We start from the raw sequence: 23,156 nt of genomic DNA, 5'->3' as shown, positions 1-23,156 counted from the left end.
ATGGACTGTAAATAAGAACTGGGCCACTGAAGATTGTTTTTGTACAACTTTGTAAGATTGCTGTTTGCACAACATCTGGCAGCCTGGAAACTGAGTACGACAACGCTGCATTAACATAAATACACAAAATCTACTTTGACTGCAGATTTTTATTGGTGTGAGCCCTACAGTCTGCAAGCCCCGGTTTCTCTTTTCCTTTGTTCTAACCCCGCTGCTAGATTTTCCTCATTCCAAGCATTAAAAAAGAAGTATTTCAGAAAAGAATTACCTATTTACAGATTTCATTACAGAACTGTGCATTCCCCACAGGCATTTGGAATGCACTAGACTGATGTGTAACGTAAGGTAGGAGACCACAATGGTACCGTTAGTCCTGCTTATATGGAAAGTTTAATTCCCAGATCATACTCCAGAGGGGAGGGGAGAAGGAAAAGACATCTTAATACTGCCACAATTTCCCACAGCTTTTAGCAGGCACACAGACTTCTGAAGTCGTGATGTTCTGTCGTCATATTACTTATTTTAATACATGGTTTTTATAGTTATCTTCATGCCTTTGTTTCTTATGTCATCCACCTTCACGCTTACTGAGGGACTGCAGAGCACATTTGCTCGCTACCTCACAAACACACACCAACCCTTCAGCTGCCTCTGGACTCATTTAACTACAGCAGAGGCTTGTCATCATCTCCACGCTGCACACAGACAATGCCTGAAGGTCACAGCCAGCTCAGCTTCTGGTTAGTTCCATGAGCCATGACACAGCCACTGCATGCTTCCTGAAGCAGTAGATAGAGGTTAGAACTAAAGAGCATAAGCTCAGCTCTAGTACTTCTTGTGTTAGAATCTTAAAATCCTCAAGTGGCAAAGCAATTGTCATGCTGATGTTCCATTTTTGTAAGTGGCAGGTTACTAAATCACTCACTTGTAAGTATTGATTATTTATCTATCTTTTATAAAATGTGAATAACTTTGATAAAACACAATTTACAACAAAGGAGCAGAGCAGAGCCAGCAGACCCGTAAGGAAGCTTTCCTTAGGGCACAAGAACTCTCCATCCCCAGGTGTAGTAAGTCGTGAAAGGAAGACAGGAGACCAGCATGGCTGAACTGAGACCTGCTGGTCAAATTGGAGAGCAAGAAAATGCACAGACAGCGGAAGCTGGGACAGGAAACCTGGGAGGAGTACGGAGATGCTGCCAGATTCTGTAGGAATGGCATTGGGAAGACCAAGGCCCAACTGGAACTGGACTTGGAAGAGGCACAAAGAAGGATAAGAAAGGCTGGAGAAGAGAAGGCTCTGAGGTAAGCTGATTTTCTGTATCTAAAGGAGGGCTACAAGAAAGAAGTAAACAGACTTTAGCAGGCTTTGCTGTGACTGGACAAGGGGAAATGGTTTCAAACTAAAAGTGGGGAGATTTAGATGGAACACAAGGAAAAAGCTTTTGTATAATAAGGGTGGTGAGGCACTGGCACAGGTTACCCAGAGATGTGGTGGAAGCCCTGTCCTTGGAGACATTCAAAGTCAGGATGGATATGAGCACCTGATGTAGTGCAGGTGTCCCTGCTCATTGCAGGGGAGTTGGACTAGATGATCTTTAGAGGTCCCTTCCAACTCAAAAGATTGTATGATTCTATGATATATTAAACAATGTAAAGGCAATAATCTTTACAGATGCGTAGGTTTAGTACTACTTGGGAGTCTGGATCTGCTGCTGTATTTCTTGGAGATCTCAGCTGGTTTAGACAATCCCTAGAGCTTACTGATGTTACTTCTGAATTGGGGAGACATTTCTTATTAACAGAAGGCTGCATCCCACTCTTCAGAGCACAGAGCTCTGACTGTTGAGCCCTAAAGCCTGGTATTTAAAAGGATAGCAGCCAGAGTTATTTTGTGCCCTTTGTTCCTGTACATGAAAGCCATTAATCAGACTGACTCTGCTGAGTGGCTAAACCCAAGCAAAACAACTGCAGCTGTAATAATTGTACTATGGTAATAAGCAGTCATTAAATAGCTCACAGAGATCGCAGAACATGTTGTCTCTACAAGACCTTTCCTCTCTGTCTTTTAAAGCAGCTAGTAGATCTGGCTACTTATTCTTAGCAACACAGAAGTCATGAATTCAACTGCTCTCACAGCAAAGTCTAAGGAGAGGTGAAGACAAACATCTAAATTCAGACTGTCACCAGAAGGATTTGGGTCGAGAGCAATGATAATTTATTAGTAGATTTGATCCATCTCTCCCCTTTCATTTTGTGATTTATGCAGGAAAAAAAATATAAATACATAATGTGCCTTAACATAATCCCAGTATGTAATCTTCCTGTAGAACAGAGCTGAAGAATGCTCCTAATCTCAAGGGCAAAGTCCACAAAACTTCTTTTTTAAGCAGTGAGCAGCAATAAATAAATAAATCTAAAGGCACTCTTCTGAAATCTACCCCACATCAGCAAAGAATGAAAGACAAGGAGTCTGTCTGTCCTCACCTGAGGCTTCCAAACATGCAACACAGGTTTTATGCTGGCATAGTCCCTGCCCAATTCTCCCACCCTCGTACTGCCCCTGCTGCATCAGGCTCCCACTCAAGGGTTTCTCAAATGACAGAGCAACTTCAGCAGGTTCAGTACACCTTTTTCTTTTACCATAAAAAAAAAAAAACCTTCCATCATTCTGACATCATTAAGCTTTTAACACCTACAGTTCCTGATAAACTACCTCTTTTTCTGTTGAAACTGGATATAATTAAGACAGTCAACATATAACCGAAGTACCAGTTTGAAGATGAAAACTGAATGAACTTGCCTTTGTTCTGCAAGAGTTTCAGTTTTCCAATTGAAAAGGCTTTAGAGCATGGGAACAGATTCAGCACATACTCCAGAAAAGCCTGGCTGTTAATTGTGGAGTGTGGGTTTTATTTAACATCTTTATGAAAAGACTTTTTATATCTCACCCACAACTGCGTGTAATTGTTTGTTACAAACACCTTCCTGCAGAGACTCCACTCCTGAACACGCTGAGCAGTAAAACCTGTTGGAAGTGAACACCAGAGGGAGCAGTAAACATTTGTCTCGTAGGCGGTTTTCAAACCGGAGACAGAACAATAATGCACAAGAAACCTTGGGGAAACTTTAAAAAGGTTACAGTGAGCTGCGTATTCAAACTACAGTATGTTGCTAATCCGGTCTAATTCCCCACCAATGCAAGGTCAGTGAGGAACAAGTGCAAGCATGCAGATATACAAATGTGTATGAATGATGCAATTTTATCTGTGCCATGCATCCCACCCCCTCACTGCACCTCCCGACAACGGCAGAAGTTTAATAAAGTCATCTGAGATCATCATTTATATAAAATGCTCCGTGCATTTAGATGGAATATATGGAACTGAGAACATCCAGTACAGAGAAGGCAAATAAAGGGAGGTAAAAAAAATAGGGCGTTTTCATTAGATACAAACACACAACTCAAATTCTACACGAGAAAAGCAAGAACGTGGTTAAGAGACACAGAAGGAAAGAAGAAATGAAGGATTAATATGCCAACATATAGGCAGTGAACAAGTAGCTACAGTGCTATCCCCAAATATGATGCTGCTAGCCTGCCAGAGATTTAAAAACACATGTAAGAACAACAGAAGTGTGGCTACAGCCACAAAAACACAAACAGGTCAACAAAACACTCCTGCTACACACTGATCAAAAGAAATTTGTCCCAAATTCACTTTCCTTTTTTTTTTTTTTTCAGAGGAACTGGACTAAAGATAAAAAAAAATCAAGTTTTCTCAGTCCTTCATCTTTGTACTACAGCATGCAACCTGCCACATCTAGGAGTTGCCAGGCCTATTTGTCACCAACAGGTGGAAAGCCACCAGGGCCCTGGCTTCAGCACGTGCCCTAAGAGCACCAGCTCCCTGATGCAGAGCCAGAAAGGTTCCTACCAGATTTACAAGGCACCCGGACTGAATTGGCTTCCCAGATTGTCCTAATATGACTTGCAGCCTTCAGGGCTACGAAAGTCAGCCTGCTGGTGCAGGACTCCCCAGAAGCTTGGCTGACCACACCATGCTGAGCGCAACCCAGAACTGCAAACATAAAACCTTCCATCCTGACTGTGATGGGTTACTGCAAGCATCTGTCTGAAGAGCCAGGTGTTCTGCAATCAGGTGAGAAACTAAGCTGACCCTCAGTGGAAGCTTGCTTGGCAGGTGGCTTCAATGCCTGCAGGGCAATGCTAGTTAAAATTCACTGTTTTCACGGTGCACGTCATTTAGAGAAGAAATTCTCCCCCACGGAAGAGACTTGCATATAAAGACTCTAGCTGACTGAAGGACAATCAGAGCAAGATCTGTGGCTGCTGAACTGCTGGCGACAAGCCAAGGTTTTCACTGCTGCAGCTCCACATTTTCCTAGAGGCCAGCTCTTGCTATTCCATGCAGAAGAGCGTGCTGGGAGCACATTTCTAACCAGCACCAATGATGCCCTGTTGCTCAGCCACTCACCAATACATTGCCTTTATCACTGAGTGAAAAACCTGCTTTTCCTTTATATTTGGATTGAATGAGAAACAGCAGTGACTGGCAGCAGAAATATGAGATACTTAAGCTCCTGCCACTAGAACACACTGCCCCACGGCTATCCTCACAAAACATTTCTTTCTAGCCCCCAGCTTATTGCCCCTGGACTAACACAGCCAGTCACTGTATTCATTGTGTGCCACTACTGGCTTGTAGCTGAAGGCACTATCTTGACTTGTAGAAAATGGCTCTCAGAAAAGTGATGAGGGAAAATCTAGACTTCTGGGTATTTGGTACCTCTCTCATTCTGGCTGCTGTCATGCCAGGCACTTAGCACGGATGATGTGCCATGCTCTGAATCTGCACCATCTGCTGCTCGTTAGCTGACAAAGGCAGCAACATGCCATCTCTCCACTTGCTGTTGCTCATTAGCTGACAAAAGCCATTTTCAGTGTTCACATTGTTGTTTCTGCAATAATCTAATACAAAGATGTACGAAGGCACAAAGAAAAGAGGAAACAAAGATGACAGAGTACATTAGGAGCTTAACTAAGAACATTATTGTACTCTTAAATCTCCAGGAGTGAGTCCTTCCAGTGTGATACAGGACTTGGCCTTAATGCAGTATGTCAGCAGGTAGGTATAAAGGTCAGTATTAAAGATAATCTGTTTACCTCAAAATGCTTTGAAACATCTTAACGTATTTCTCTTTTGTATTATTTTCCATCTTCTACACCTGCTAACGGACTGAGAATGCAGAGTGGCTGACAGCATGCAGCTTCCATCCTGCTGGGTGCAAGCAGCATGTACCTCACATATATGTACACCCAGTGTTTAACCAGAGCAGGACCCAGGAGCTATGCAATCAACAGCTGTAGGCTCCACAGGAAAGTCACACTGGTAAAGGCTCTGCACTTCTCAAGAGGAACCTCAACTACCATTATAAATCATCTACAGAGCCAAAGACCAACAGTAGCAGTAATTAAAAGCCCACAAGTGTTCAAAAGCGATCTGCATGACCCATAGTTGAATTCACAGGCTGATTAGCAATCCAGCTGATGAGAATCAGCAGATCCAGAGGGAATGAGCCACAAAAATGTTCTCCATTTTGGGAGATGCACTGAAGATAGCAAGTTACTTGCACTACTGAGAATGAGAAATACTCACAAAACATTCACAGTGCCATGGTCAATTAATTACTTTCCAAGCTCAGTTAGTGGTTTGGAAGAAAAGCCAAAGGGATGCTCTGCTTCAAGGAGAAGCACTTCTCATCTACAGCAACGGATGTCCCAGCATCAGCTTCTTCCCTCCCTCTTACACCTTTTCTCTACCCTCCTGCTCAGATAACGTCTTTCTGTTGCCGCATCACCATGACATAAGGCGACAGTACAGGAGGAGATGTTCTGTGTGCCAAACAGCATACAGACAGCTGGCATGGGAAGTGTTAAATCGCTCACAGGTCAGGGCAGAGAGGAAGCCAGGAACGCAACAGATGGTATGAATTCTGGCAGATGCAGAAGATGAAGAAAAATCTCACAAGCAAAGCGATGCGGTTAAGAGAGATGGCCTTCCAAAGCAGAACACAGAAAAAGGAAAAAAGCAACAGAGGAAAGAGGAAATGTGAATGGGCAACGTGCAGATCATTCTGCTCTTGCATCTCACCTCCTCCTCGCAGCCAGAGCAGCACACGTGGGCTCCCCATAGCTTTCCACACATGGGCAGCAGAAAACAAAAAGCAGAACTTCTGAGATGTAAGTTTCCATCTTTTAAAGGTAACAGAGAGAATGAAATACTACAGAATTCATCAGATATTACTGGACCTGCACATTCAACCATAAGGCATTCCAAAAGGGAAAGACATTGCAGCTGAAGGCACACGTGTGCAACTTCCTCCATGGGCATGCCAAAACAGAGCACGCTGCCTCCACAGAGACACCGGTCTGCAGCACCATCTGAGTTCAGTAATCACACAAAACACCTCAAGGCAAGGTGAAAGCCTTTAAATGTGAACTAGTTAGTCGATGAGGAATTGCAGACAAAGCAGCTCACAGGGCTTAAGGTAGTAACACACTGGGAACTCAGCCATCTCACACTGCTGAAGTAACTCATACAGCTTTGTCTCCACTCTCAACAGCTCAGCTAATGCGAAGTAACATCACAGCACCAAACAAAGGATGCTGATTTTGCTGCAAGGTAAGCTTTAGTAAGCAGAGCCTTGTTCTGAAAGGAGGAAGGTAACAAAGCCTAGCCAAAAACAATAAACAAAAAAACACATACATACACACCCCACGCACACTCCTCAAGCCTTGTCATGCTCTAACAACACATCCAAGCACAGCTGCCCTCCCTTACAGAGCCTGACACCAGAAGAACAGTGCTGCTGGTGGAGCGACACAACCAGATGTGATGTATGTACATCTGGAGCGTCAGCTGCTCTCACTTTTCCACTGCTGTTTCTGCACCCAAGAGGATCAGTTCCTGGGCTCCTACATCCCTTTCTCCCACACAGTGAGGCGAGCAGACCCAGACGTTAATTACACTGCACATCTTTAAAAGCTGTTTGGTTCAGCTTCAATCACTGGAAAGTGATCGTGTATTATGAGAAAAAAATCCCAGAGTGGATACTCAAACACTGAAGCAGGCGTCCAGTGAGGCTGTGAGCAATCCATCCTTGGAAGTACTCAACACTTGACCAGACAAAATTCTGAGCAACCCTAACCCGAGCTTGCCCTGCTTTGAGCAGGCAGCTGGACCAAATGATATCCAAAGTCCTTTACAGCCTCAGTTAATCCAAGAGCTTGTCTTCATGGATTGACACAAGCTGGAGGGGGCAGATAAGTGATTTTTCTTCCTCTTTCACACTTTCCAGACAAAATGCTAGGGCTGCCTTTCCATGCCTTGGATCTGACCTAGAAACTACCTCCATTCCAGGGCTGTTAAGCCAATCTAAATTTTCATCACTTTCTGACATAAAGGACTGGCTGGTGACAGATCTAACAGTACCTCAGAAGAGTGGGCCCATTTTCAAAATTAATCAAAAGAGCAAAACAAAGTTTGATTTATCTGCATACGCTATATGTCTTTATCAACAAATATATGAGGGCAGCCCTGAAAGTAACGCTTCCTATTTCATTACACTGCCCTGTGATGTCAGAGGCAGCTGTTGGTGGGGGTTGAATCTTCCCACCAATATTCCATTCCATTTTGCTGTCGTGTGACAGAAGGCAGCAGAAGGGCAAAGCAAAATGGCTGACAAAACGGTGTCTGACATGGGAGGGCAGATGAAGCAAAGCTGTGGCACTGAATTCCTCCATTCAGAAAAAATGGCAGCCTCTGACATTCATTGAGGCTTGCTGGACATTTATGCAGACCAAACAGTGAATGCAAACACGGAGAAGCAGTGGGTGGTGCGTTCAGCAGTGGTGATAGTGGGTCACTTCCACTGGTGCAGGTTTTAATGAGCACAGCATGCAGGCTCTTTTTCACCTCTGGCAAAAATGCAGAGCTAATGGTGGTGACTATGCTGGACTATGCTGGAAAATAGCGTTTTGTAGCTGAGAATTTGCTATCAAATAGTGTTATTGTGCTCTTTCTATCAGTTGTGGTTTCTGCGGAAATTAATAGGAGGCACTACTATCAGATAAACCTATGTATAAATAATTGATTTGTCCCTCAAGCTATTAGCAAGTTTATGTGCTCAGACATAAGCCAACAACTAACACCACAAAGCCCTTCCAGCCTTCCGCATGATCCTCCCCCCCCCTTCAGGGACAGCTCTTATCCCTTTGCCATACCTGCCAGAGGGGGACCTTGGCGACAAGAATCATTTTTTTTTGTGAGCCTCGTGATGACTGACAGAAACACACACACAGGCCTCGTGCGTCTGCTTGGAGTGCAAATGCAGTGGTTGGTCCACTAGGAGCACAGAGAGTTAAAAGTTGTCTACTAAAATGAAGAGGAGGGAGATGCAAAACAGGCAGCTTGAAGCTCTCTGGACATGTTACAGAACTTTGTTTGCATGAATATTAATTTCTTGTTTGGATATTCAAATGAGCTCTATTTCCATTCTGTTTTGGCTTATCTGACCTGTTAACAGCAAGCCAGCACAGGATATGAATCCCTTGCTCTCCCTGTTGTCTTCAACTCTGTTATGACAAGACTAACTGTTATGAACTGACATTTTGCAGCTTTTTATATTTTACTGTCAGCTACTATACTCATTATTGCCTGCAGTTCACCAGATCCAACTGGTTTTGGTAAGAAAGCTTTTCAGCAGAGTCAAGCAGCACATCTTCCTGTTCATGATTCGTGAGCCCAGTCCAGCCCAGTCTTCATTACTTCATTAAAAAAAAAAAATAAAAAAACCTGTCCCTAAGATTAATGAAAACCTTGCTTACAGTTTTCTAGTCTAACAAGTAAAAGCGAAATTCATGCAAGGCAGAGGGTTCTCAGAAAAGACACAGAAACTCTGTCTTTGTGTCCTGTAAATACCGAGAAGTACCTTCACGCAGCTCACTTTAAGAAGCCATGACTGAACACCAGGAGCAATGCCAGTTGCATACCCAAGAGTTAGGTAACCAGCAACCTGCAGGTCTCGCAGCTCCTGCCATTCGGAACATTTGACTGAAAAATGCAGACTGAACTTTGGACATTTTTTATTCTTGTCCAAGCTCCCACCAACAGCAATTCTACCAAGGCTTAAATGGATGAGCACAACTGATCAGTCCTTACAACAACACCAACAAATTAATTTGGCTTCAGTGCTACAACACAAGCTTTATGCTTTTACCAACATGACAATGGATCAGATATTTTGTACAGACACATTTAAGGCCTTAGAAGTAGGAAAAAAGCTCACTGGCTCAAGGCAGAACTATGGACATGGATTTCCACAGCACAGTTTTTAAAGCCCCCATTATTTTAAAAGGGATGGAAAACTGGTATTAAAGACGAGGCATAAAGTTAAAGTAACAAGCATTTAACAAAACATGCTACTTTTGGCCAATGAATTTAAGAAGATATTCTTTTATTCTTTATTCCACTCCACAAGTGAGGTTAGTAACGTCCTTGAAGCGTCCTGGGAAAGGTAAGGTTCCCATAAAGAGGCTTAAAATAAATAAAACCTCTATAAAGCACTTATATAAAAAAGAAACATTTGCTGGGCAAAAAGCACTCAGTTATCAAAAAGTTCTCAGACACTTCAGAAGAATGTGAAGTTTGTGGCCTTGTTCCCTCCTAAACATGGTCTCATGATATTTTGCCATAGCATAATACTGCTGCCTGGGTATACTACGTAGCCTAGAAAGCTTCTTGTTAACTAAAGGCTGGATAACATTAACTAAAACTTAATTAATGCTAACTAAAGCATGACATCACAAAGGAGAAGGAGATCAGCCTTCCTAAGCTGCCTAGAAGTGGAGTGCTGTAGGGCGGATTAAGACATGTAAACATTATTAGCCAATTCATTGTTTCTTTTCCAGAAAGTTACTGTTTAAGTTTCAGAGTACTAAGAATTACAATTTGACAGAAGAGGAAAACAAGTAGTGAGATACAGTTAAAAACACTGAAACAAAAGGGACTAGTGTCAAGGGTGTGGGGATGTTACCGCCTTTATTACAGAGGCCTGTATGGTGAGTCAGGGTTCGCAGGATCCCTGCACTCATACAGAGCATGAGTCTCCCACTGGAATAGCCACAGGTCAAGCCTGTCTTGCTTTATCCATCTGTGCACAGGGATTTAAGCACCTACTACCAAGCAATGAATTATAACTGGCCAATTTGAAGAACCGTAAAGATGTGAAATAATAGGAAGGGACCTATCTTCTGTGACAACAGAGAAATCAAGACATTGGCAGTAGCTCCATTACTTGCACAGTATGCACTACAGAACGCACCACTAACGCTACCAGACGCGCTGTGGTAACGGGCACAGCGAGGGCACAGCGGTGGTCACTTACGGCACTCCTTCTCATCGCTGTCATCGAAGCAATCTGGCAGCCCATCACACTGCCAGGCCCCCGGGATACAGCGCCCATTGCTGCACATGAAGTTTCCAGGTATGTTGCATTCATTTGTGAAATTGTTCCCAGGCAGCAGCTGGCTATCTGCAACAACAACGAAAATCAAGTTTACACCGTATTCAAAAAAAAAGTCTCTCCTTCATAAGGTCTGAACACAAGTAAAATAGGTAAGGCCACAAGAACTCAAGCTCCATACGCTCATGCTTGTGTCAGACCGGTATTTAGCTCGCAGATTTTTACTTACTTATTGCAGCCTGGGGACTAGGAACTAGGTAGTACGTGGACTAATTCACGCTACCTTTTCAATGAAGTTCTAAACACAGTGATGCTTGGTGTCAGCCTAGTGCCCTGGCACACACCCGTCCAGGCAAGGAAGGCAGACAGAATGTCACTAAGTCTGCTATGTGGAGAGGGTTTAGCAGGAGGAAACTGGAGATGAAGAAAACAGACTAAGAAGGCGATCTATAAGTTTGCCTTTAAGGTTGTAACAGCTCTAATCGGTGATTTTCATCTACTGTGCTTCCATATCTGTGCACTGTTTTCAGAGCACAGGTATTGCAGAAACGTAAACTTCAGGGAAGGAAGATAGATAATGGCAATTATTTTAATAAGCAAAGAGATTCAACCACAGGTCCAAAAGGCAGGTTGGGCTTGGAGGACTGATGCTCCCAAGACAGGAGCAGCATGATAAATGGAATCTCAAGTCACCACGCTGCGGGAAGCTGCAATACAACACAGGGGGGTGAGAGAAAACCTCCACCTCCCATCTTTCTGCTTCATCTGAGGCATTATGCTCCAAGTTCACATTCTTCCAAAAACCAGAAACAAAAACCTTCCTGCGTAAGGACGGGGATGTCACTGTGCCCTTATCACACTGCAAAGTTTTACATCACTGTTTCAGAAGATGCAGGACAGGATTGTTTTGGTAAGCATTTTTATGCCTATTTCTACCCCAAACAATATGTTTCCTCTCCATTTTTTTTTTTCCTGGCAAATGTCTGACCCTCCTGGGATGCTTAAGACTCTGCCAGCACAGAGTGGTTACCTTAATGGAAATTTGCCCTGAGCTGCTGGAAGACAAGGTGATCCAGAAACAAAGTGGAAACTGTATCTTGTGAGGCAGATGCAGCAACCCCAGCCACCAGCTGCACACCAGAGCCACCTGCAACAGCCCTGTGGTAGCACCTTCAAGAAAGAAAGTGACAGCCCACAAAAAGCAAGCCCAGGCAATGCAGCTGGCTATTTAGTCTATGCTTTTACTGGTTCCATTCAAACTTCAGTTTCTTTCCGTGCATCACTGCTCTTCCAACCGAGGAAGAATAGTTTTGCTCTCTCCACACTGCAATGTGCAAGATGCAGCTTCTTGCTGCACGCAGGGAACAGCTCAGTGCCGGGCCCACACTGCCATCCCTATGGAAAGTGCCACTGCCAGCAGCCATCCAGGAGAGCTGTCCCCAACTCTGCTTCATGTCTGAGTCCCCACATCTAAATCAACAATGGAAACGACCTGTCCTTGGCCAGCCCTGCAAGGAAACGCTGAGCACATACACTCAGTAACAGCCCCTGGGCTACCGCTGCCTGAAAGCATCGCTGCAAAGTTCTGCAGCATTATGTTCAGCCAACAAGTGTGGGGCGAGTTAGTTTTTTGCCTTGGACCAGCACTTTGACACAATCAGATCAGTCTTCGTATCACTGACCTGTATCTGGTAAGTGATGGCCAAGCCAACATCACTCCTCCCAACAGCTGCACAGAAGTTGCCAACATTGCGCAGCCTCCCGTTAGGCAGCAGCCTGCAGCACACCCCTAACACAGCTGCCTGCAATGGGAGGAAGATCGCCCCAGCACTCCAAACCGAGGTTTGCCTTTAACAGACCAAGACATGAAACAGCGATACGGATGTTTTCCACAGCGTCAAGGCATAGCCAATATGCCATATTCTTAAGCTTCTTCAGAAGCGCCCAAGAGCTTCAAGAGCAGAGCATAAACCCCTTCTCTCCAGTCCTCAGAAAAAAAAAAAAAGGAAGAAAAAAAAAAAAAACCCACATCATCTAAATTTTGTGGCTAAAACTAACTCTCTGCTGCAAAATGAAGGTACTGCAAGCATCATATGACAACTAGGAATTACCAAGGTTTCAGTTCTCTCCAAGTCCAAGCACTGCGGTAGCACGTTGAGGCAATACCATCAGAAAAAGGTGCCGTTCTCATTTGTGCTGCTGCTCTTCGCCACCTTCTCATCTAACCCTCCTGCCCGCACCTCTCCCCCCCCGCTCCACTTCCACACAGAAGCTGCACCTACTCAGAATGAAACCTCGCTGTCAACACTTCAGCGAGGCCTCCTCCAGGCCTGGGCGAGGTGCCAGCAAAGAACAGACGCGGGGTCTAGACTTGCCCCAAGTAGGGAGCTGCCTTCCCCGCTCTGAGCATCACGGTGCTCCCCAGACAACGCAGTAACTGATGCACTTCCAAGGACTGCGGCACCTCCTCCGCACAGAGGCCCAAGCTTGGCTCCTGGCAGGCTGTATCTGCCTGAAAACATTCACCAGGATCTCTGTGCACCCATAATGAAAAACTTAGATCAAGCCGAATCATTTAAGAACGTTTCAGGCCTCCAAAAGCACAAACTCAGAAACAATGCCCCCAAAAAGCCATCAAGTCCCTGATGCTTCTAACAACCGCTCTGTATAAAGGCTGTGCTTCTACTCTACTGAATTGAAGGAAAATGTCAAGAACAGATATCAGATTTTGTTACCCAGCAAGCGGTTTGTTTATAGGATTTCCTTTGCCATACAATAAATTCATCCTCAAAGCTCCTCTAAGTAAGGATGTAGCGCTAACCTTTTTACCAAACAGGAAACAAAAGACACGGGCAGATTAAGTTGCCGACAGACCTATGCGAGTTCTGCTGCAGAATGGGAACAGTGAACTCTGACTCACACCTATTTCAAAGGATGAAGAGCTCTTTCTCTTCAAATATGCCCCCCATCAGCTGCTGGAATAGAGCTGCAGGTTGCAGACACCGCAATTTCAGAGTCACAGCCAGCACACCCAGAAATGTGCCACGTGTGTTACCTTACCTCCAAAAAGTAAATAAATAAATCCACCAGTGGGTATGGAACTGTCAGAACAACGCCATACTGGAACCATTTAAATGGTACAGTCCATTTCGTTTCCTTTGCTCCTGATATGAAGGCCACCAAGGCTGCAGGAAACCCTCGCTGTGGCCACTTGCTCTGCAAGGGAACATGAGGTTCCAGGCACAAGAAGGACCTGTTCCATCGCCCATTTTTCTGAAAGATTCAAGCAGTATCCCGACGAAGTCTGTACAGATGTCAGATTTCGTGCAGCCAACTTGCTATACTGCTTGTTGGCAGGGCAGAAATTCCTTCAATCTGGCAGAGCCGCCTTTCCAATCGCTGACATATTTACCCTGCAGCCTCTCTGACTAATTTTGAATTCAGCCCAAATGCAAACTGCACGGATGTGTTCAGTTAAGTGAAGGGAGAAGGGAAAAGAAGCAGTCCATTCTCACCGCCACACACTGCTCACTTTAAAAAGCACACCATCTGGGCTGAATAAAAAAGGGACTCGTGTTTCACTTTGAAGGGGACCGAGTAAGGAAACCAATCTGCTTGAGCAGCCCCTTCCAAAAATGCTGGCATCTAAATATTTAATACTTGCTAAAAAGGAACCAGAGGAAAGAATAAATAAAAGGACATCTCATACTGAGCACGTCACACTGTAGGAACAACGCAAGGCTGGGATACCTTTCCCAGAAAAAAACTACCTGAAAGCTCTCCAGAGAACTGCACATTACAGAACAGATCGCTACTGATAGTAGTGCTGTGTCTGTATGAGGACACGAATGAAAGGTAGCAGCCAGTCATCCTGGCAATGGAGTTTTTGAGGAAGGAATACAAGACACTTGTGTGTTCAAACTTGGGCACCAATAGCGTCCGTAACTTCAGCCTCTTTGCAAAGAGGATCTGTCACCAAGGATGAAGCACGAACTCCTTGCTGCCAAACCTCTGACATGCCTTTTGTGGGAACTGCCACTGGATACTGTCAGTGATCTCTGTATAACATTTCCCAAACGTGAGGAGATTGATTTAGATCCAGGCTGGCGCGTAGCTGTAGTGCTACTCATGAGGGCTACTCAGGACACACTTGAATGAACACCTCCTGTTGTCCTGTTTACCCCTTGCCCGCCATAAAGCCACACCGGTTTGATTCCGGTGCACCAGGAAGGTGTCCTCGCTCACTGAAATCTGCAACACGCTGTGAACACGAAAGGAGAAACTGGAGCAGATCGGCAGCAAGACGGCACCAAAAAGCCATACCTCCCATACCTGCTCACCCACAAAGAATGTCACAGCTACGAAGACACAAATTTAACCTCCTCTTTCACAATTAAAACCTCAATGCATGACTTAACGGTACGTATCTTTTCAAAAGATACGACGAGGGAACTTCTAGTTAACATAAGCGCAGAGGGGCTTTTGTTTTCATAGTGGAAGAAACTACAGGATTTTTATTTAAAGTTTTCAGGAGGATTTAAGCACCTTTCTGCGTACCGGGTAGAACACTGTGAGATTGTATTCTCGTTGCATTACGCTTGGAACAACAGACACAGGGTTTGAATTTTGGGTGCTTCTATGTGAAGCCAGAGTCGGACTTGATGATCCTGGTGGGTCCCTGCTGACTCAGGATATTGTATAGATCTGTAACTGCAGACTCTCAACAAATGCTTTTATGCCCTCCTAAGTCAACTTACATACAGCAGAGAAGCAGTGCGAGGTGCCTGGTAGGATCTCACAAGACTTGTTTCCTCAGAGACTGCAAATATTTACAAACGTTTACATTCAGGCCCAGTTGCTTCTGTGGATTGAGGCGGGAGGACAGATGCGTCTTTTCAGACTTCTTCACACAGATACGAAGCATCTGACTCACCAAATCCACATCTATTTTACAGATGTCTACTGATGCAGATACAGCCAGAAGAGAAATTCAAAAGCTAAGCATGAAGAAACTCCGAGCATTATAAGCTGAAATTTTTAGGCAAGGTAACACCGCATTATCTTCACTGGCAATAAAGGTATATTGTAAGCAAGGCAACATGGTGGAAATAAGACAGACTCGGCCTAACACTCAGTGCAGTGAAACCAGAGGTGCTGGCTATTTATGTCTATGAGATAATGCTGCATTCAGGACTCCAGCAGCCGCCCAAAGGCTCTGTGACAACGGAGTTATTCACCTTCTTTGCTACAATTTACCCCTCGTTCAAATGAAAATGGGGAGTCAGCTTTGAAGAGGAATCTCCCAGTCAGAACCCAAGTATGCACAGCATAAGAAGACTGTCCATTAACAGCTCCAGCAGATTAAAGATTAGTACACTATGGAGGACTAAGTTCACTTTCCGGCTCTTTCACGAATACCTTTGATATCACTCAAACAAAGCATCCCGGAGTATGTTCAGGCTGGTTTTGGGAAGCCAAGAACAAGACATGCTCCTTCTTGCTCCGCTGCAAAACCAGTGACATCACCTAAGCATCTGTCACAAGTAAAGGACACCTGCCAGCCATTATCTGACAACTTAAATCCCCTTGAACAATTTTAATCCCTATCCTCCCCTATCCTCATTTAAACTGCCTGATGATTACATTGCTTATACAACATTAGAAGTTATGAGGGTTATTTGTAAAGGCAGATTGACAGCCCCACTGCAACACAAGTTCTCAGAAATGTTTCCTCACTGAAGCGCGGCTACGTTTGTGATTAATTCAAGGAACTGCTCACTGCTGAGGTTCAGCTTACCCTCCTTCCATCTTCCAGGTGCGATATATTCTGTAGCTAGCATTCTCAAGGCTTAAAAAGGAATCAAGCCTAGCCAAAATGGAAGAAATTCCCACTGTTACTTCTGATTAAAACACTAGACGTTACCAAGACAAACCAAGTCAATAGAAACACCCCTTTTTCTGAAGCGGATAGCTTCTTTCAATGCAGACAGAACAAACACAATGCTGAGACGTCAACCTACTATTGGATAGCCACCCTCGAGCCATTAATTCCTCAGAGCAAAGACACCTTTTATTGAACTGGAGAGCAATTAACACATCACCATCTCCGCCGTAAATAATATAACACACATAGAACAGCGTATCTCTCTCTAAGCAGCCTATGGTATTAGTTTAAGCAGTTGGCATGCTCCCTGTAGCAGGTGGCTGCCTTTCAGCACTTAGCCATGCGAACTCTTGAATTAAATATAATCTTTGAAATCATTCCCTAATAAACAGCCACTTGCTTTTTCCTTGCAACACCACATGCAGAAAGTGAGCTGAGGTGAACAGGTTTATTTTAATCCTACAGCCTTTGTGGAGGGACTTGGCATTCCCCTGGAGCCCCCACGTTCGTCTGTCCTTAGCACAGCTGCTTCAACACACCAAAAATACAAGTGCCTCTCAAGTCCACGGGCTCTCAGCACAGCTATACGGTGGAAGAAAAACAGGCTGTCAGCTACTAACAGCACAGAGTGAGCACGGACCACATCCACAGCCCCCAAACAGCACAAGATTGAAAAGGAGGAGCAGAAGCAGAAATAACTATTTACATTACTTGAAGAAGGAGGATTCCCCACAGCAAGATTCCCAGACGTGCATCCGAACCTCAGAGCAAGATCAAAACTCAAAATTTACTATTTCAGCCTTCCCCAGATGCCTTTCCAGTTTCACCTCCTATGATTTTAAGCAAACCATGAAAACCATTACTATGCAGCAAATCAGAGCATGTGCCGACACAGCACCATCCACTCCAAAAGATGTTAACTGCTGGCAGCATTTTCCCTAATGATGTGTTCTTCATATTTTCAGAGGAGCATAGCCATTATCTCTGGGCACTTCCACAGAAAGTTAACACAGTCGAAAAGAATAATCCGAAACACAATGAATATATTCCACCAACCACCCTCTTCATGGTTAATGAATAATCACTCTCTTCTAATAATTTCCTCATCATCACAGGTTATTATTCTCTTTCTGACCTTCCTAAAGAGTCGGTGACGCTCACTGACACACATGAGACTCTAGGAGTGCAGCTGGACATAAGCAGGCAGCTCCCCGCAATGGGCAGAGCATCCCCCAAAAGAGTCCAGTGAGAACCTACTGTCTGACAGCAGGACGCTGGCTAGCGAGCGCCACCGCATCAGCTCCATCTTCCAGTTCTTCGTCATGCAAACTCTGTAGAGCTTGATGGGGACGGCGGCAAAAAGAGCAAGAAAGGACAAAAAGTAAAGATGCAATCTCTATATTCAAGCAAGTTAAAAGCAAAGCTAATCCTATTGACTGTATACCCTTTTAACACACTTCACATATTGCTCTTAATGAAAGACAGAACTGGCGTATGTAGAAAAGAATCTAGCTTCGCCTTCAACTGCACATGCAATACATTCATCACTATATACCAGCTGCCTTGCAACAAAGCGCAACGCTATGCCACTCACCATATTACAAACTACAGACGCCTACGTAGGACAGAGAAGTTAATTGTTTCTAGCGTCTCAGAAGAGAGCAGTTTATCTTGTTTTGCTCTGCCTCTGTACTTTGAAGAAAGAGACTTGCATGCACTTTGTCATAATTATACAGCCCCACTGCCTGAAGTCACTGTAATTTTTTGCAACACCTCTGTGACACAGTTAGGTGCATTATCCTCCTCTCTGATGGATTCAGTCCTTGGTGTGTAGAGACACTAAATCAAGTTTTACCATAACCAGTGTCACCTGAATAAAATACCACAAGTGCCTGACACAATGAAGAACCTCTCAGATAATTCTGCCAGTTAAGCCTTAAAGGCTTGGATTTTAAAAGAGAAAGGGGTGGTGTTAGTGTGCCTTGGTAGATTTATGATCAGTACAGCATCATCTGTCCTGCCAGAGCCCACGCCGCCGCACGTTATCTAACCAAACAGACACGCTGCCTGTATCAGGCCTGTGCTATCTGGTCATCCAGCATTAGTCATCCCGAAGCCACAGCTGGAATTACTCTCTATAGGGCATGGATGCGAGCAGAGTCCATAGAGTAAGCAAACTCTTGTTTCGGTCTCAAACTACTGTCCACATCAACTCTTTATATCAAACTCCTCCCTGTACAACTGCAGAAAATCCAAATCCCCATTAAGCAGACATGCTCGAATGGCTGGCCGCCACCACTTCGGAAGGCAGAGCACGCAGGATTTTCATAGTTAACATGTCAGCTTCCTTAGAACAGAGATGCTGGAAGCGCTCCCAAAGCAGCAGAATGGCTGCACCCTGCTCCACCAGCTCCGGAGACTCTCTCACCTCACTGCTTGCTCCGCTGATAAAATATGGCAAGAGAAATGTGCTGGTGGCCCACATCCACGTAGCAATAAGACTTTCAGGCTGGATCTGTTCTCCTTTCTTCCAGAGAAAGAAATCAGGGGACTACTCTTGAATGACCCACTAATGGGAGAGAAAGAAGAAAGTGAACTACTGACAGAAGAACATCTCAGAGGTGGGAGGAGATGCTACTACTAAGTTCTACTTTATGCAAGGAATCTTTTCAAAGAGATTCAACAGAAATTTGCCTTTATTTCACAAACTGCTGAGACAACTGCATTCTGTTTGCAGAACACAAGAGAACATAAAATTTTTAAATGGTCTCACAATGCAGGGCCTAATCAGTCACCCATAAACCCATCCTTTAAATATTCATGCGTGATGAAACCAAACCGCTACACACGGATCTGTATATAGCCACTTTCTGCTGTTATGTCTAGGTTTTAGCTGCTTGTTCTCCCAGCAAACACAGCCCTCCTTGTTTAACGTTTTCCCTGGCAACAGGACACTTCCGACAGCATCACCCCCTATAAATCATAAGCTTGTGTAAACCGGTAGGAACAGATGTCAATGCAGGACAGCAAATCTTGGACAAAGTGAACGCTAAGGCTTTTTATACATATGTATTAAGTGAATCAAGAGGTGGTAGAGCAAAAGAAAAGATGAATTTATGGTAATGAATTTATGATAACGACATTCCCCTAATATCACTGGGAGAATAATTTATGCACTTTGGATGTGACAGCACGTCAACGCAGCACATCTGCAGGGGAAAGAAAGCGGTGGTCTCTGTGACAAGCAGAGGGCTTTGGCTACATGAGGAGGCTGCAGCCTGGAGACAGTTGTGATGGGAAGCTCTGCAGAGGGCCCACGCCAGGAAGCAGGCCTGGGCTGCAAAACAAAACAGCAACGCTGCCTTTAACAAGAAAGAAAAGCCCATAACCTCTCACTCAACAGCACTGAGCTAATTTCCAAGTGTGAGGAGATTGATGACAGCTAACCAAGATTTTAATCTAGACAGAGAAAGATCTGCAGACTTCCCTACCTTGGGAAAGCAATTCAGCTCTTGCTTTGAAGTCCTGCCCTAAGAATACAAAACAGGGAGCCCAGAAAGTTCTCTCCGGAGGCTCCTAAAATGAAATCTGGAAGAGGAACAAGAATGTTTTTCCAAACAGTACATTAAAGCAACAGCTGAAGTTAGGAGATCAATTAGCAGAAGACAACTGGAGTCAAGGAAAGACAACAGCTCAAGAAGAGGAGAATGACTGTACTAAGCGCCAGTGACAGCATGCTGTCTATGGGGACGGGGTAGTGCTGCTCCTAGAAAGAAGGAGTAGCCAGAAACAGATACTAAACCTCTTCAAACAGGAATGTAAATCCAACAGTGAAAAGAGTTAGACCCAAAAGAATCCAATGCATGAATCTGGAAGCACCACCTGACTCGGGTGCCAAAACACAGTGCAATCAGAAGTGCGAGCATCCTTGAAGCTTCAAGCAGAAAGGCAGAGCATTCCTCTCCAGGCTCAGTGATAGCACAGAAATGGATACACACACACACAAAAAAAAAAAACCAACAATTTCAAAGCCACAATGAAAAATAAAGCCTTGACTTCAGAGGATCACCGGGTTGGATCCTAATCAGCTGGTTTTTAGCCACACTACACTGAAAACGGGACTAGCCATGGCACAGCCAACAACTCTTCAGCCCGTCTGGGACTTTCACGTCATTCTCACATTGGTATTTTGGAGATCACTGCTCATACTGACCTGATTCATCAGCAAAACACCACAGGGCATAGCTTCCTCAAATGTCATGCCCTGGGTCTATCTGAGGAGATTTTGCCATTACTTTAGACTTGAAAGGTTTCTTTTATCAAAGATGGCATGCATTTGCTATATCTGGTAGCTCCAGTCATGTGTCCTGCATCAGAAAACCTCAAACAAAGCTAAATGAGGGCAGAGGACGGGACTCGGCCGTGAAAGATGCAAACAACAACTGGTTATTTGAAGTCGGGAATTTCCCACAGTCACTACTAGAGACTCAGAGAATAATCACTTCAAGTGAAAAATAACTGTTTTTATAAGCACCTATCTAAAATGTGATTTTCTCCCATTCAGACCGAGTTCTTTGATGTGCTTTATGCAGTAATAATAAAAATATATACAGAAAATAAAGAGAATCAGCATTTGCCGTATGGATTAGATTTCTGCTGCTTTCTGTAAGCAAATCAATAACAGGAAAATAAATGGCATTTGCATTTTGTCAATGGGAAACATGCTGTTAAGAAGATACACAGCAGGGGTTATATTGAAGTGAGAGCTCATCCTTTTCACAGTTCAGCTTCGCCTTATCTATTTCACTTACTCGCCGCACCAGAAGCCCTAACTGAGAGAAATGATGTTTCTCCACCACAATGGAGCCCATACAGAGACTCCACGTAGATGGGAAGTTAACGCGGGGTGGGCAGTGTGGGTATGCAATCCTTCTAGAAGGCAGCTGGGACTAATGCTTTCCAGCAAATATTGCCACAGCAAGACACCACATATCATAAAGAGCTTTCAAGACTGTGGTAAAGTTGGGTTTGTTTGTAACATAGCAATTGTGGATTCTGGCTCTTTCAAAAGTTGCTACATTTAACACTGCGGCAAAGAGTACTGGGATGAAGTTGCACAGAAGAATATTTAGCAAAAAGCAGGAAAAGTTTTAACGTGCATGAGAAAACACTTCTTCCAGAGAGACTGAGGCAGCTGGGGCAGAGCTCTGGCCAAAGTCCCTAGAAAGGGCCATAAAAGAGACAGACCAGGATAGAAAGGGCCATAAAAGAGACAGACCAGTCTTCGTGATGCACCGGTGTTCTTCCTTTTCCACTTCTTACTTCTTTGATTCCCACCAATTACATTTCCTTTATTTCCTACAATCCTCTGACCAATTTCCAAGAAAGTAGTAACTGCTTTTTAAACACCTACCCTGGTCACAAATGAAAAACAAGAACTAAGCCACCCACCTCAACGTGCTCATTAGACAAAGGATCTTGAAGAAGCTTTGTAGTGCACTCCAGCTAAGGAAGAATAACCAAACACTCTGGGTATCTCACTTAGCCACTTGTAACTTCTGAGCCTGTGTTTTACTAGGACGGACCAAGAGTGGGACAGAACACAAATTAACAAACTTCTGGTTAACTACAAAGCCACTGTCATCTTTTAAGGCTTCTATCAACAATTTTGCATCAGGTATTCTCAAAATGAGCCAAGGCAAAACTCAGGGGATCTCTAAAACATTGCTATAACTTCAGGCATCATTTTGCTGGTTAAATAACCCCTGAAAGCTCCACATTCCTGCTGGCATCTGTCACATTTATGCAGGCTACCAGGTGTTCTTTTGGAAGAAGCTGGGGCATAGACATGTCCTGACAGATCAAACTGGCAAAGCTGAGGGGGGGTGAGAAGCAAAGAAATGATCCCACAGACTGCTCTGAATTGACATAGATGGGGCCTGAAGGGAACAAAGTCTCACAATTTTTCTGAAAACTTCCAGTGTAAGTGAAGTCAGTAACATTCATGGGACCTCAAGATACCTTGGGAAAAGACAAGGCTTGTAAATGTTCAATATTGTTCTCAAAACATCAATCTATCCACTTGGTTCCAGAATAGGATACATTTCTTATTTTCACATGCAACCCAAACTGAGACTGAGGATCCGGTAAATTAAAGGATTTCCCAATCTTTTCCCAAGGCTCTAGGGAACCACACGTCACCACTTGCAGGAGCTCATGAGATGGACTATAACCGGCTTTCCTTGAGTGCCTCGGTAAATTCACTAATGAAGAAGCAGTTTCAGCATGTTGCCACTAAGGGTTAATTTTGCATCTCATTGGCCTAGCTGGGCATTCCCATAAATACCAACCCAGCGGATATAATTGCAAAACAGGTATGCTTGGCTCTAGCCACTCTGCCAATTTCGTGGCAATGAATGTCTGAAAATTGCAGGGTGTAAATTTAGCTGGGTGGGTCTCACACATTGTGTTTATTTTACTGGGAGAGAAACATATTTGATTAATCAGAATTAAAAGAAAGGTATAACACTTCTTGAAAGGTTGTTTATTTTTTCCCCTGCCTGTAGATAGAAATAATAACAAGAATAATTACTATATTTACTGCGTGAGGACAAAGGCAGCACAGCTTGCATGTTGCTGAGTTTCAACAGCAATTTCTTTTAGGTCAGTGAGCAGCGAACTGCTTATGCCAAGCAACGCCAAGACTTCTGCAAAGCACCTATCA

The 23,156-nt window shown here is 44.1% G+C and overlaps 1 protein-coding gene across 8 annotated transcripts in view; it reads right to left on the bottom strand.

Moving 5' to 3' along the window:
* LDLRAD3 (low density lipoprotein receptor class A domain containing 3) overlaps window positions 1-23,156 on the bottom strand; it is a 223,846-nt gene that overhangs the window by 92,861 nt on the left and 107,829 nt on the right. For 5 of the 8 annotated variants that reach the window (XR_005860159.2, XM_046942063.1, XM_040701390.2 and 2 more), the window contains one exon: window positions 10,471-10,617. The exons of 1 other annotated variant lie outside the window; for it this stretch is intronic. Coding sequence is in view for 6 of the 7 variants with exons in the window: in XM_040701387.2 (XP_040557321.1) it covers window positions 10,471-10,617 (147 nt within the window). In the remaining variant the exon portion in view is untranslated. Of the gene's footprint in view, window positions 1-3,938; window positions 4,120-6,176; window positions 6,232-10,470; window positions 10,618-23,156 lie in introns of those variants that run through there. 2 more of the 8 variants (XM_040701391.1, XM_046942062.1) reach the window with 2 other exon arrangements.

This window comes from Gallus gallus, chromosome 5 (assembly GCF_016699485.2).
Source record: "Gallus gallus isolate bGalGal1 chromosome 5, bGalGal1.mat.broiler.GRCg7b, whole genome shotgun sequence".
In the NCBI taxonomy this organism is placed as follows: domain Eukaryota; kingdom Metazoa; phylum Chordata; class Aves; order Galliformes; family Phasianidae; genus Gallus; species Gallus gallus.
This window is presented reverse-complemented; position numbering and strand designations above follow the sequence as displayed.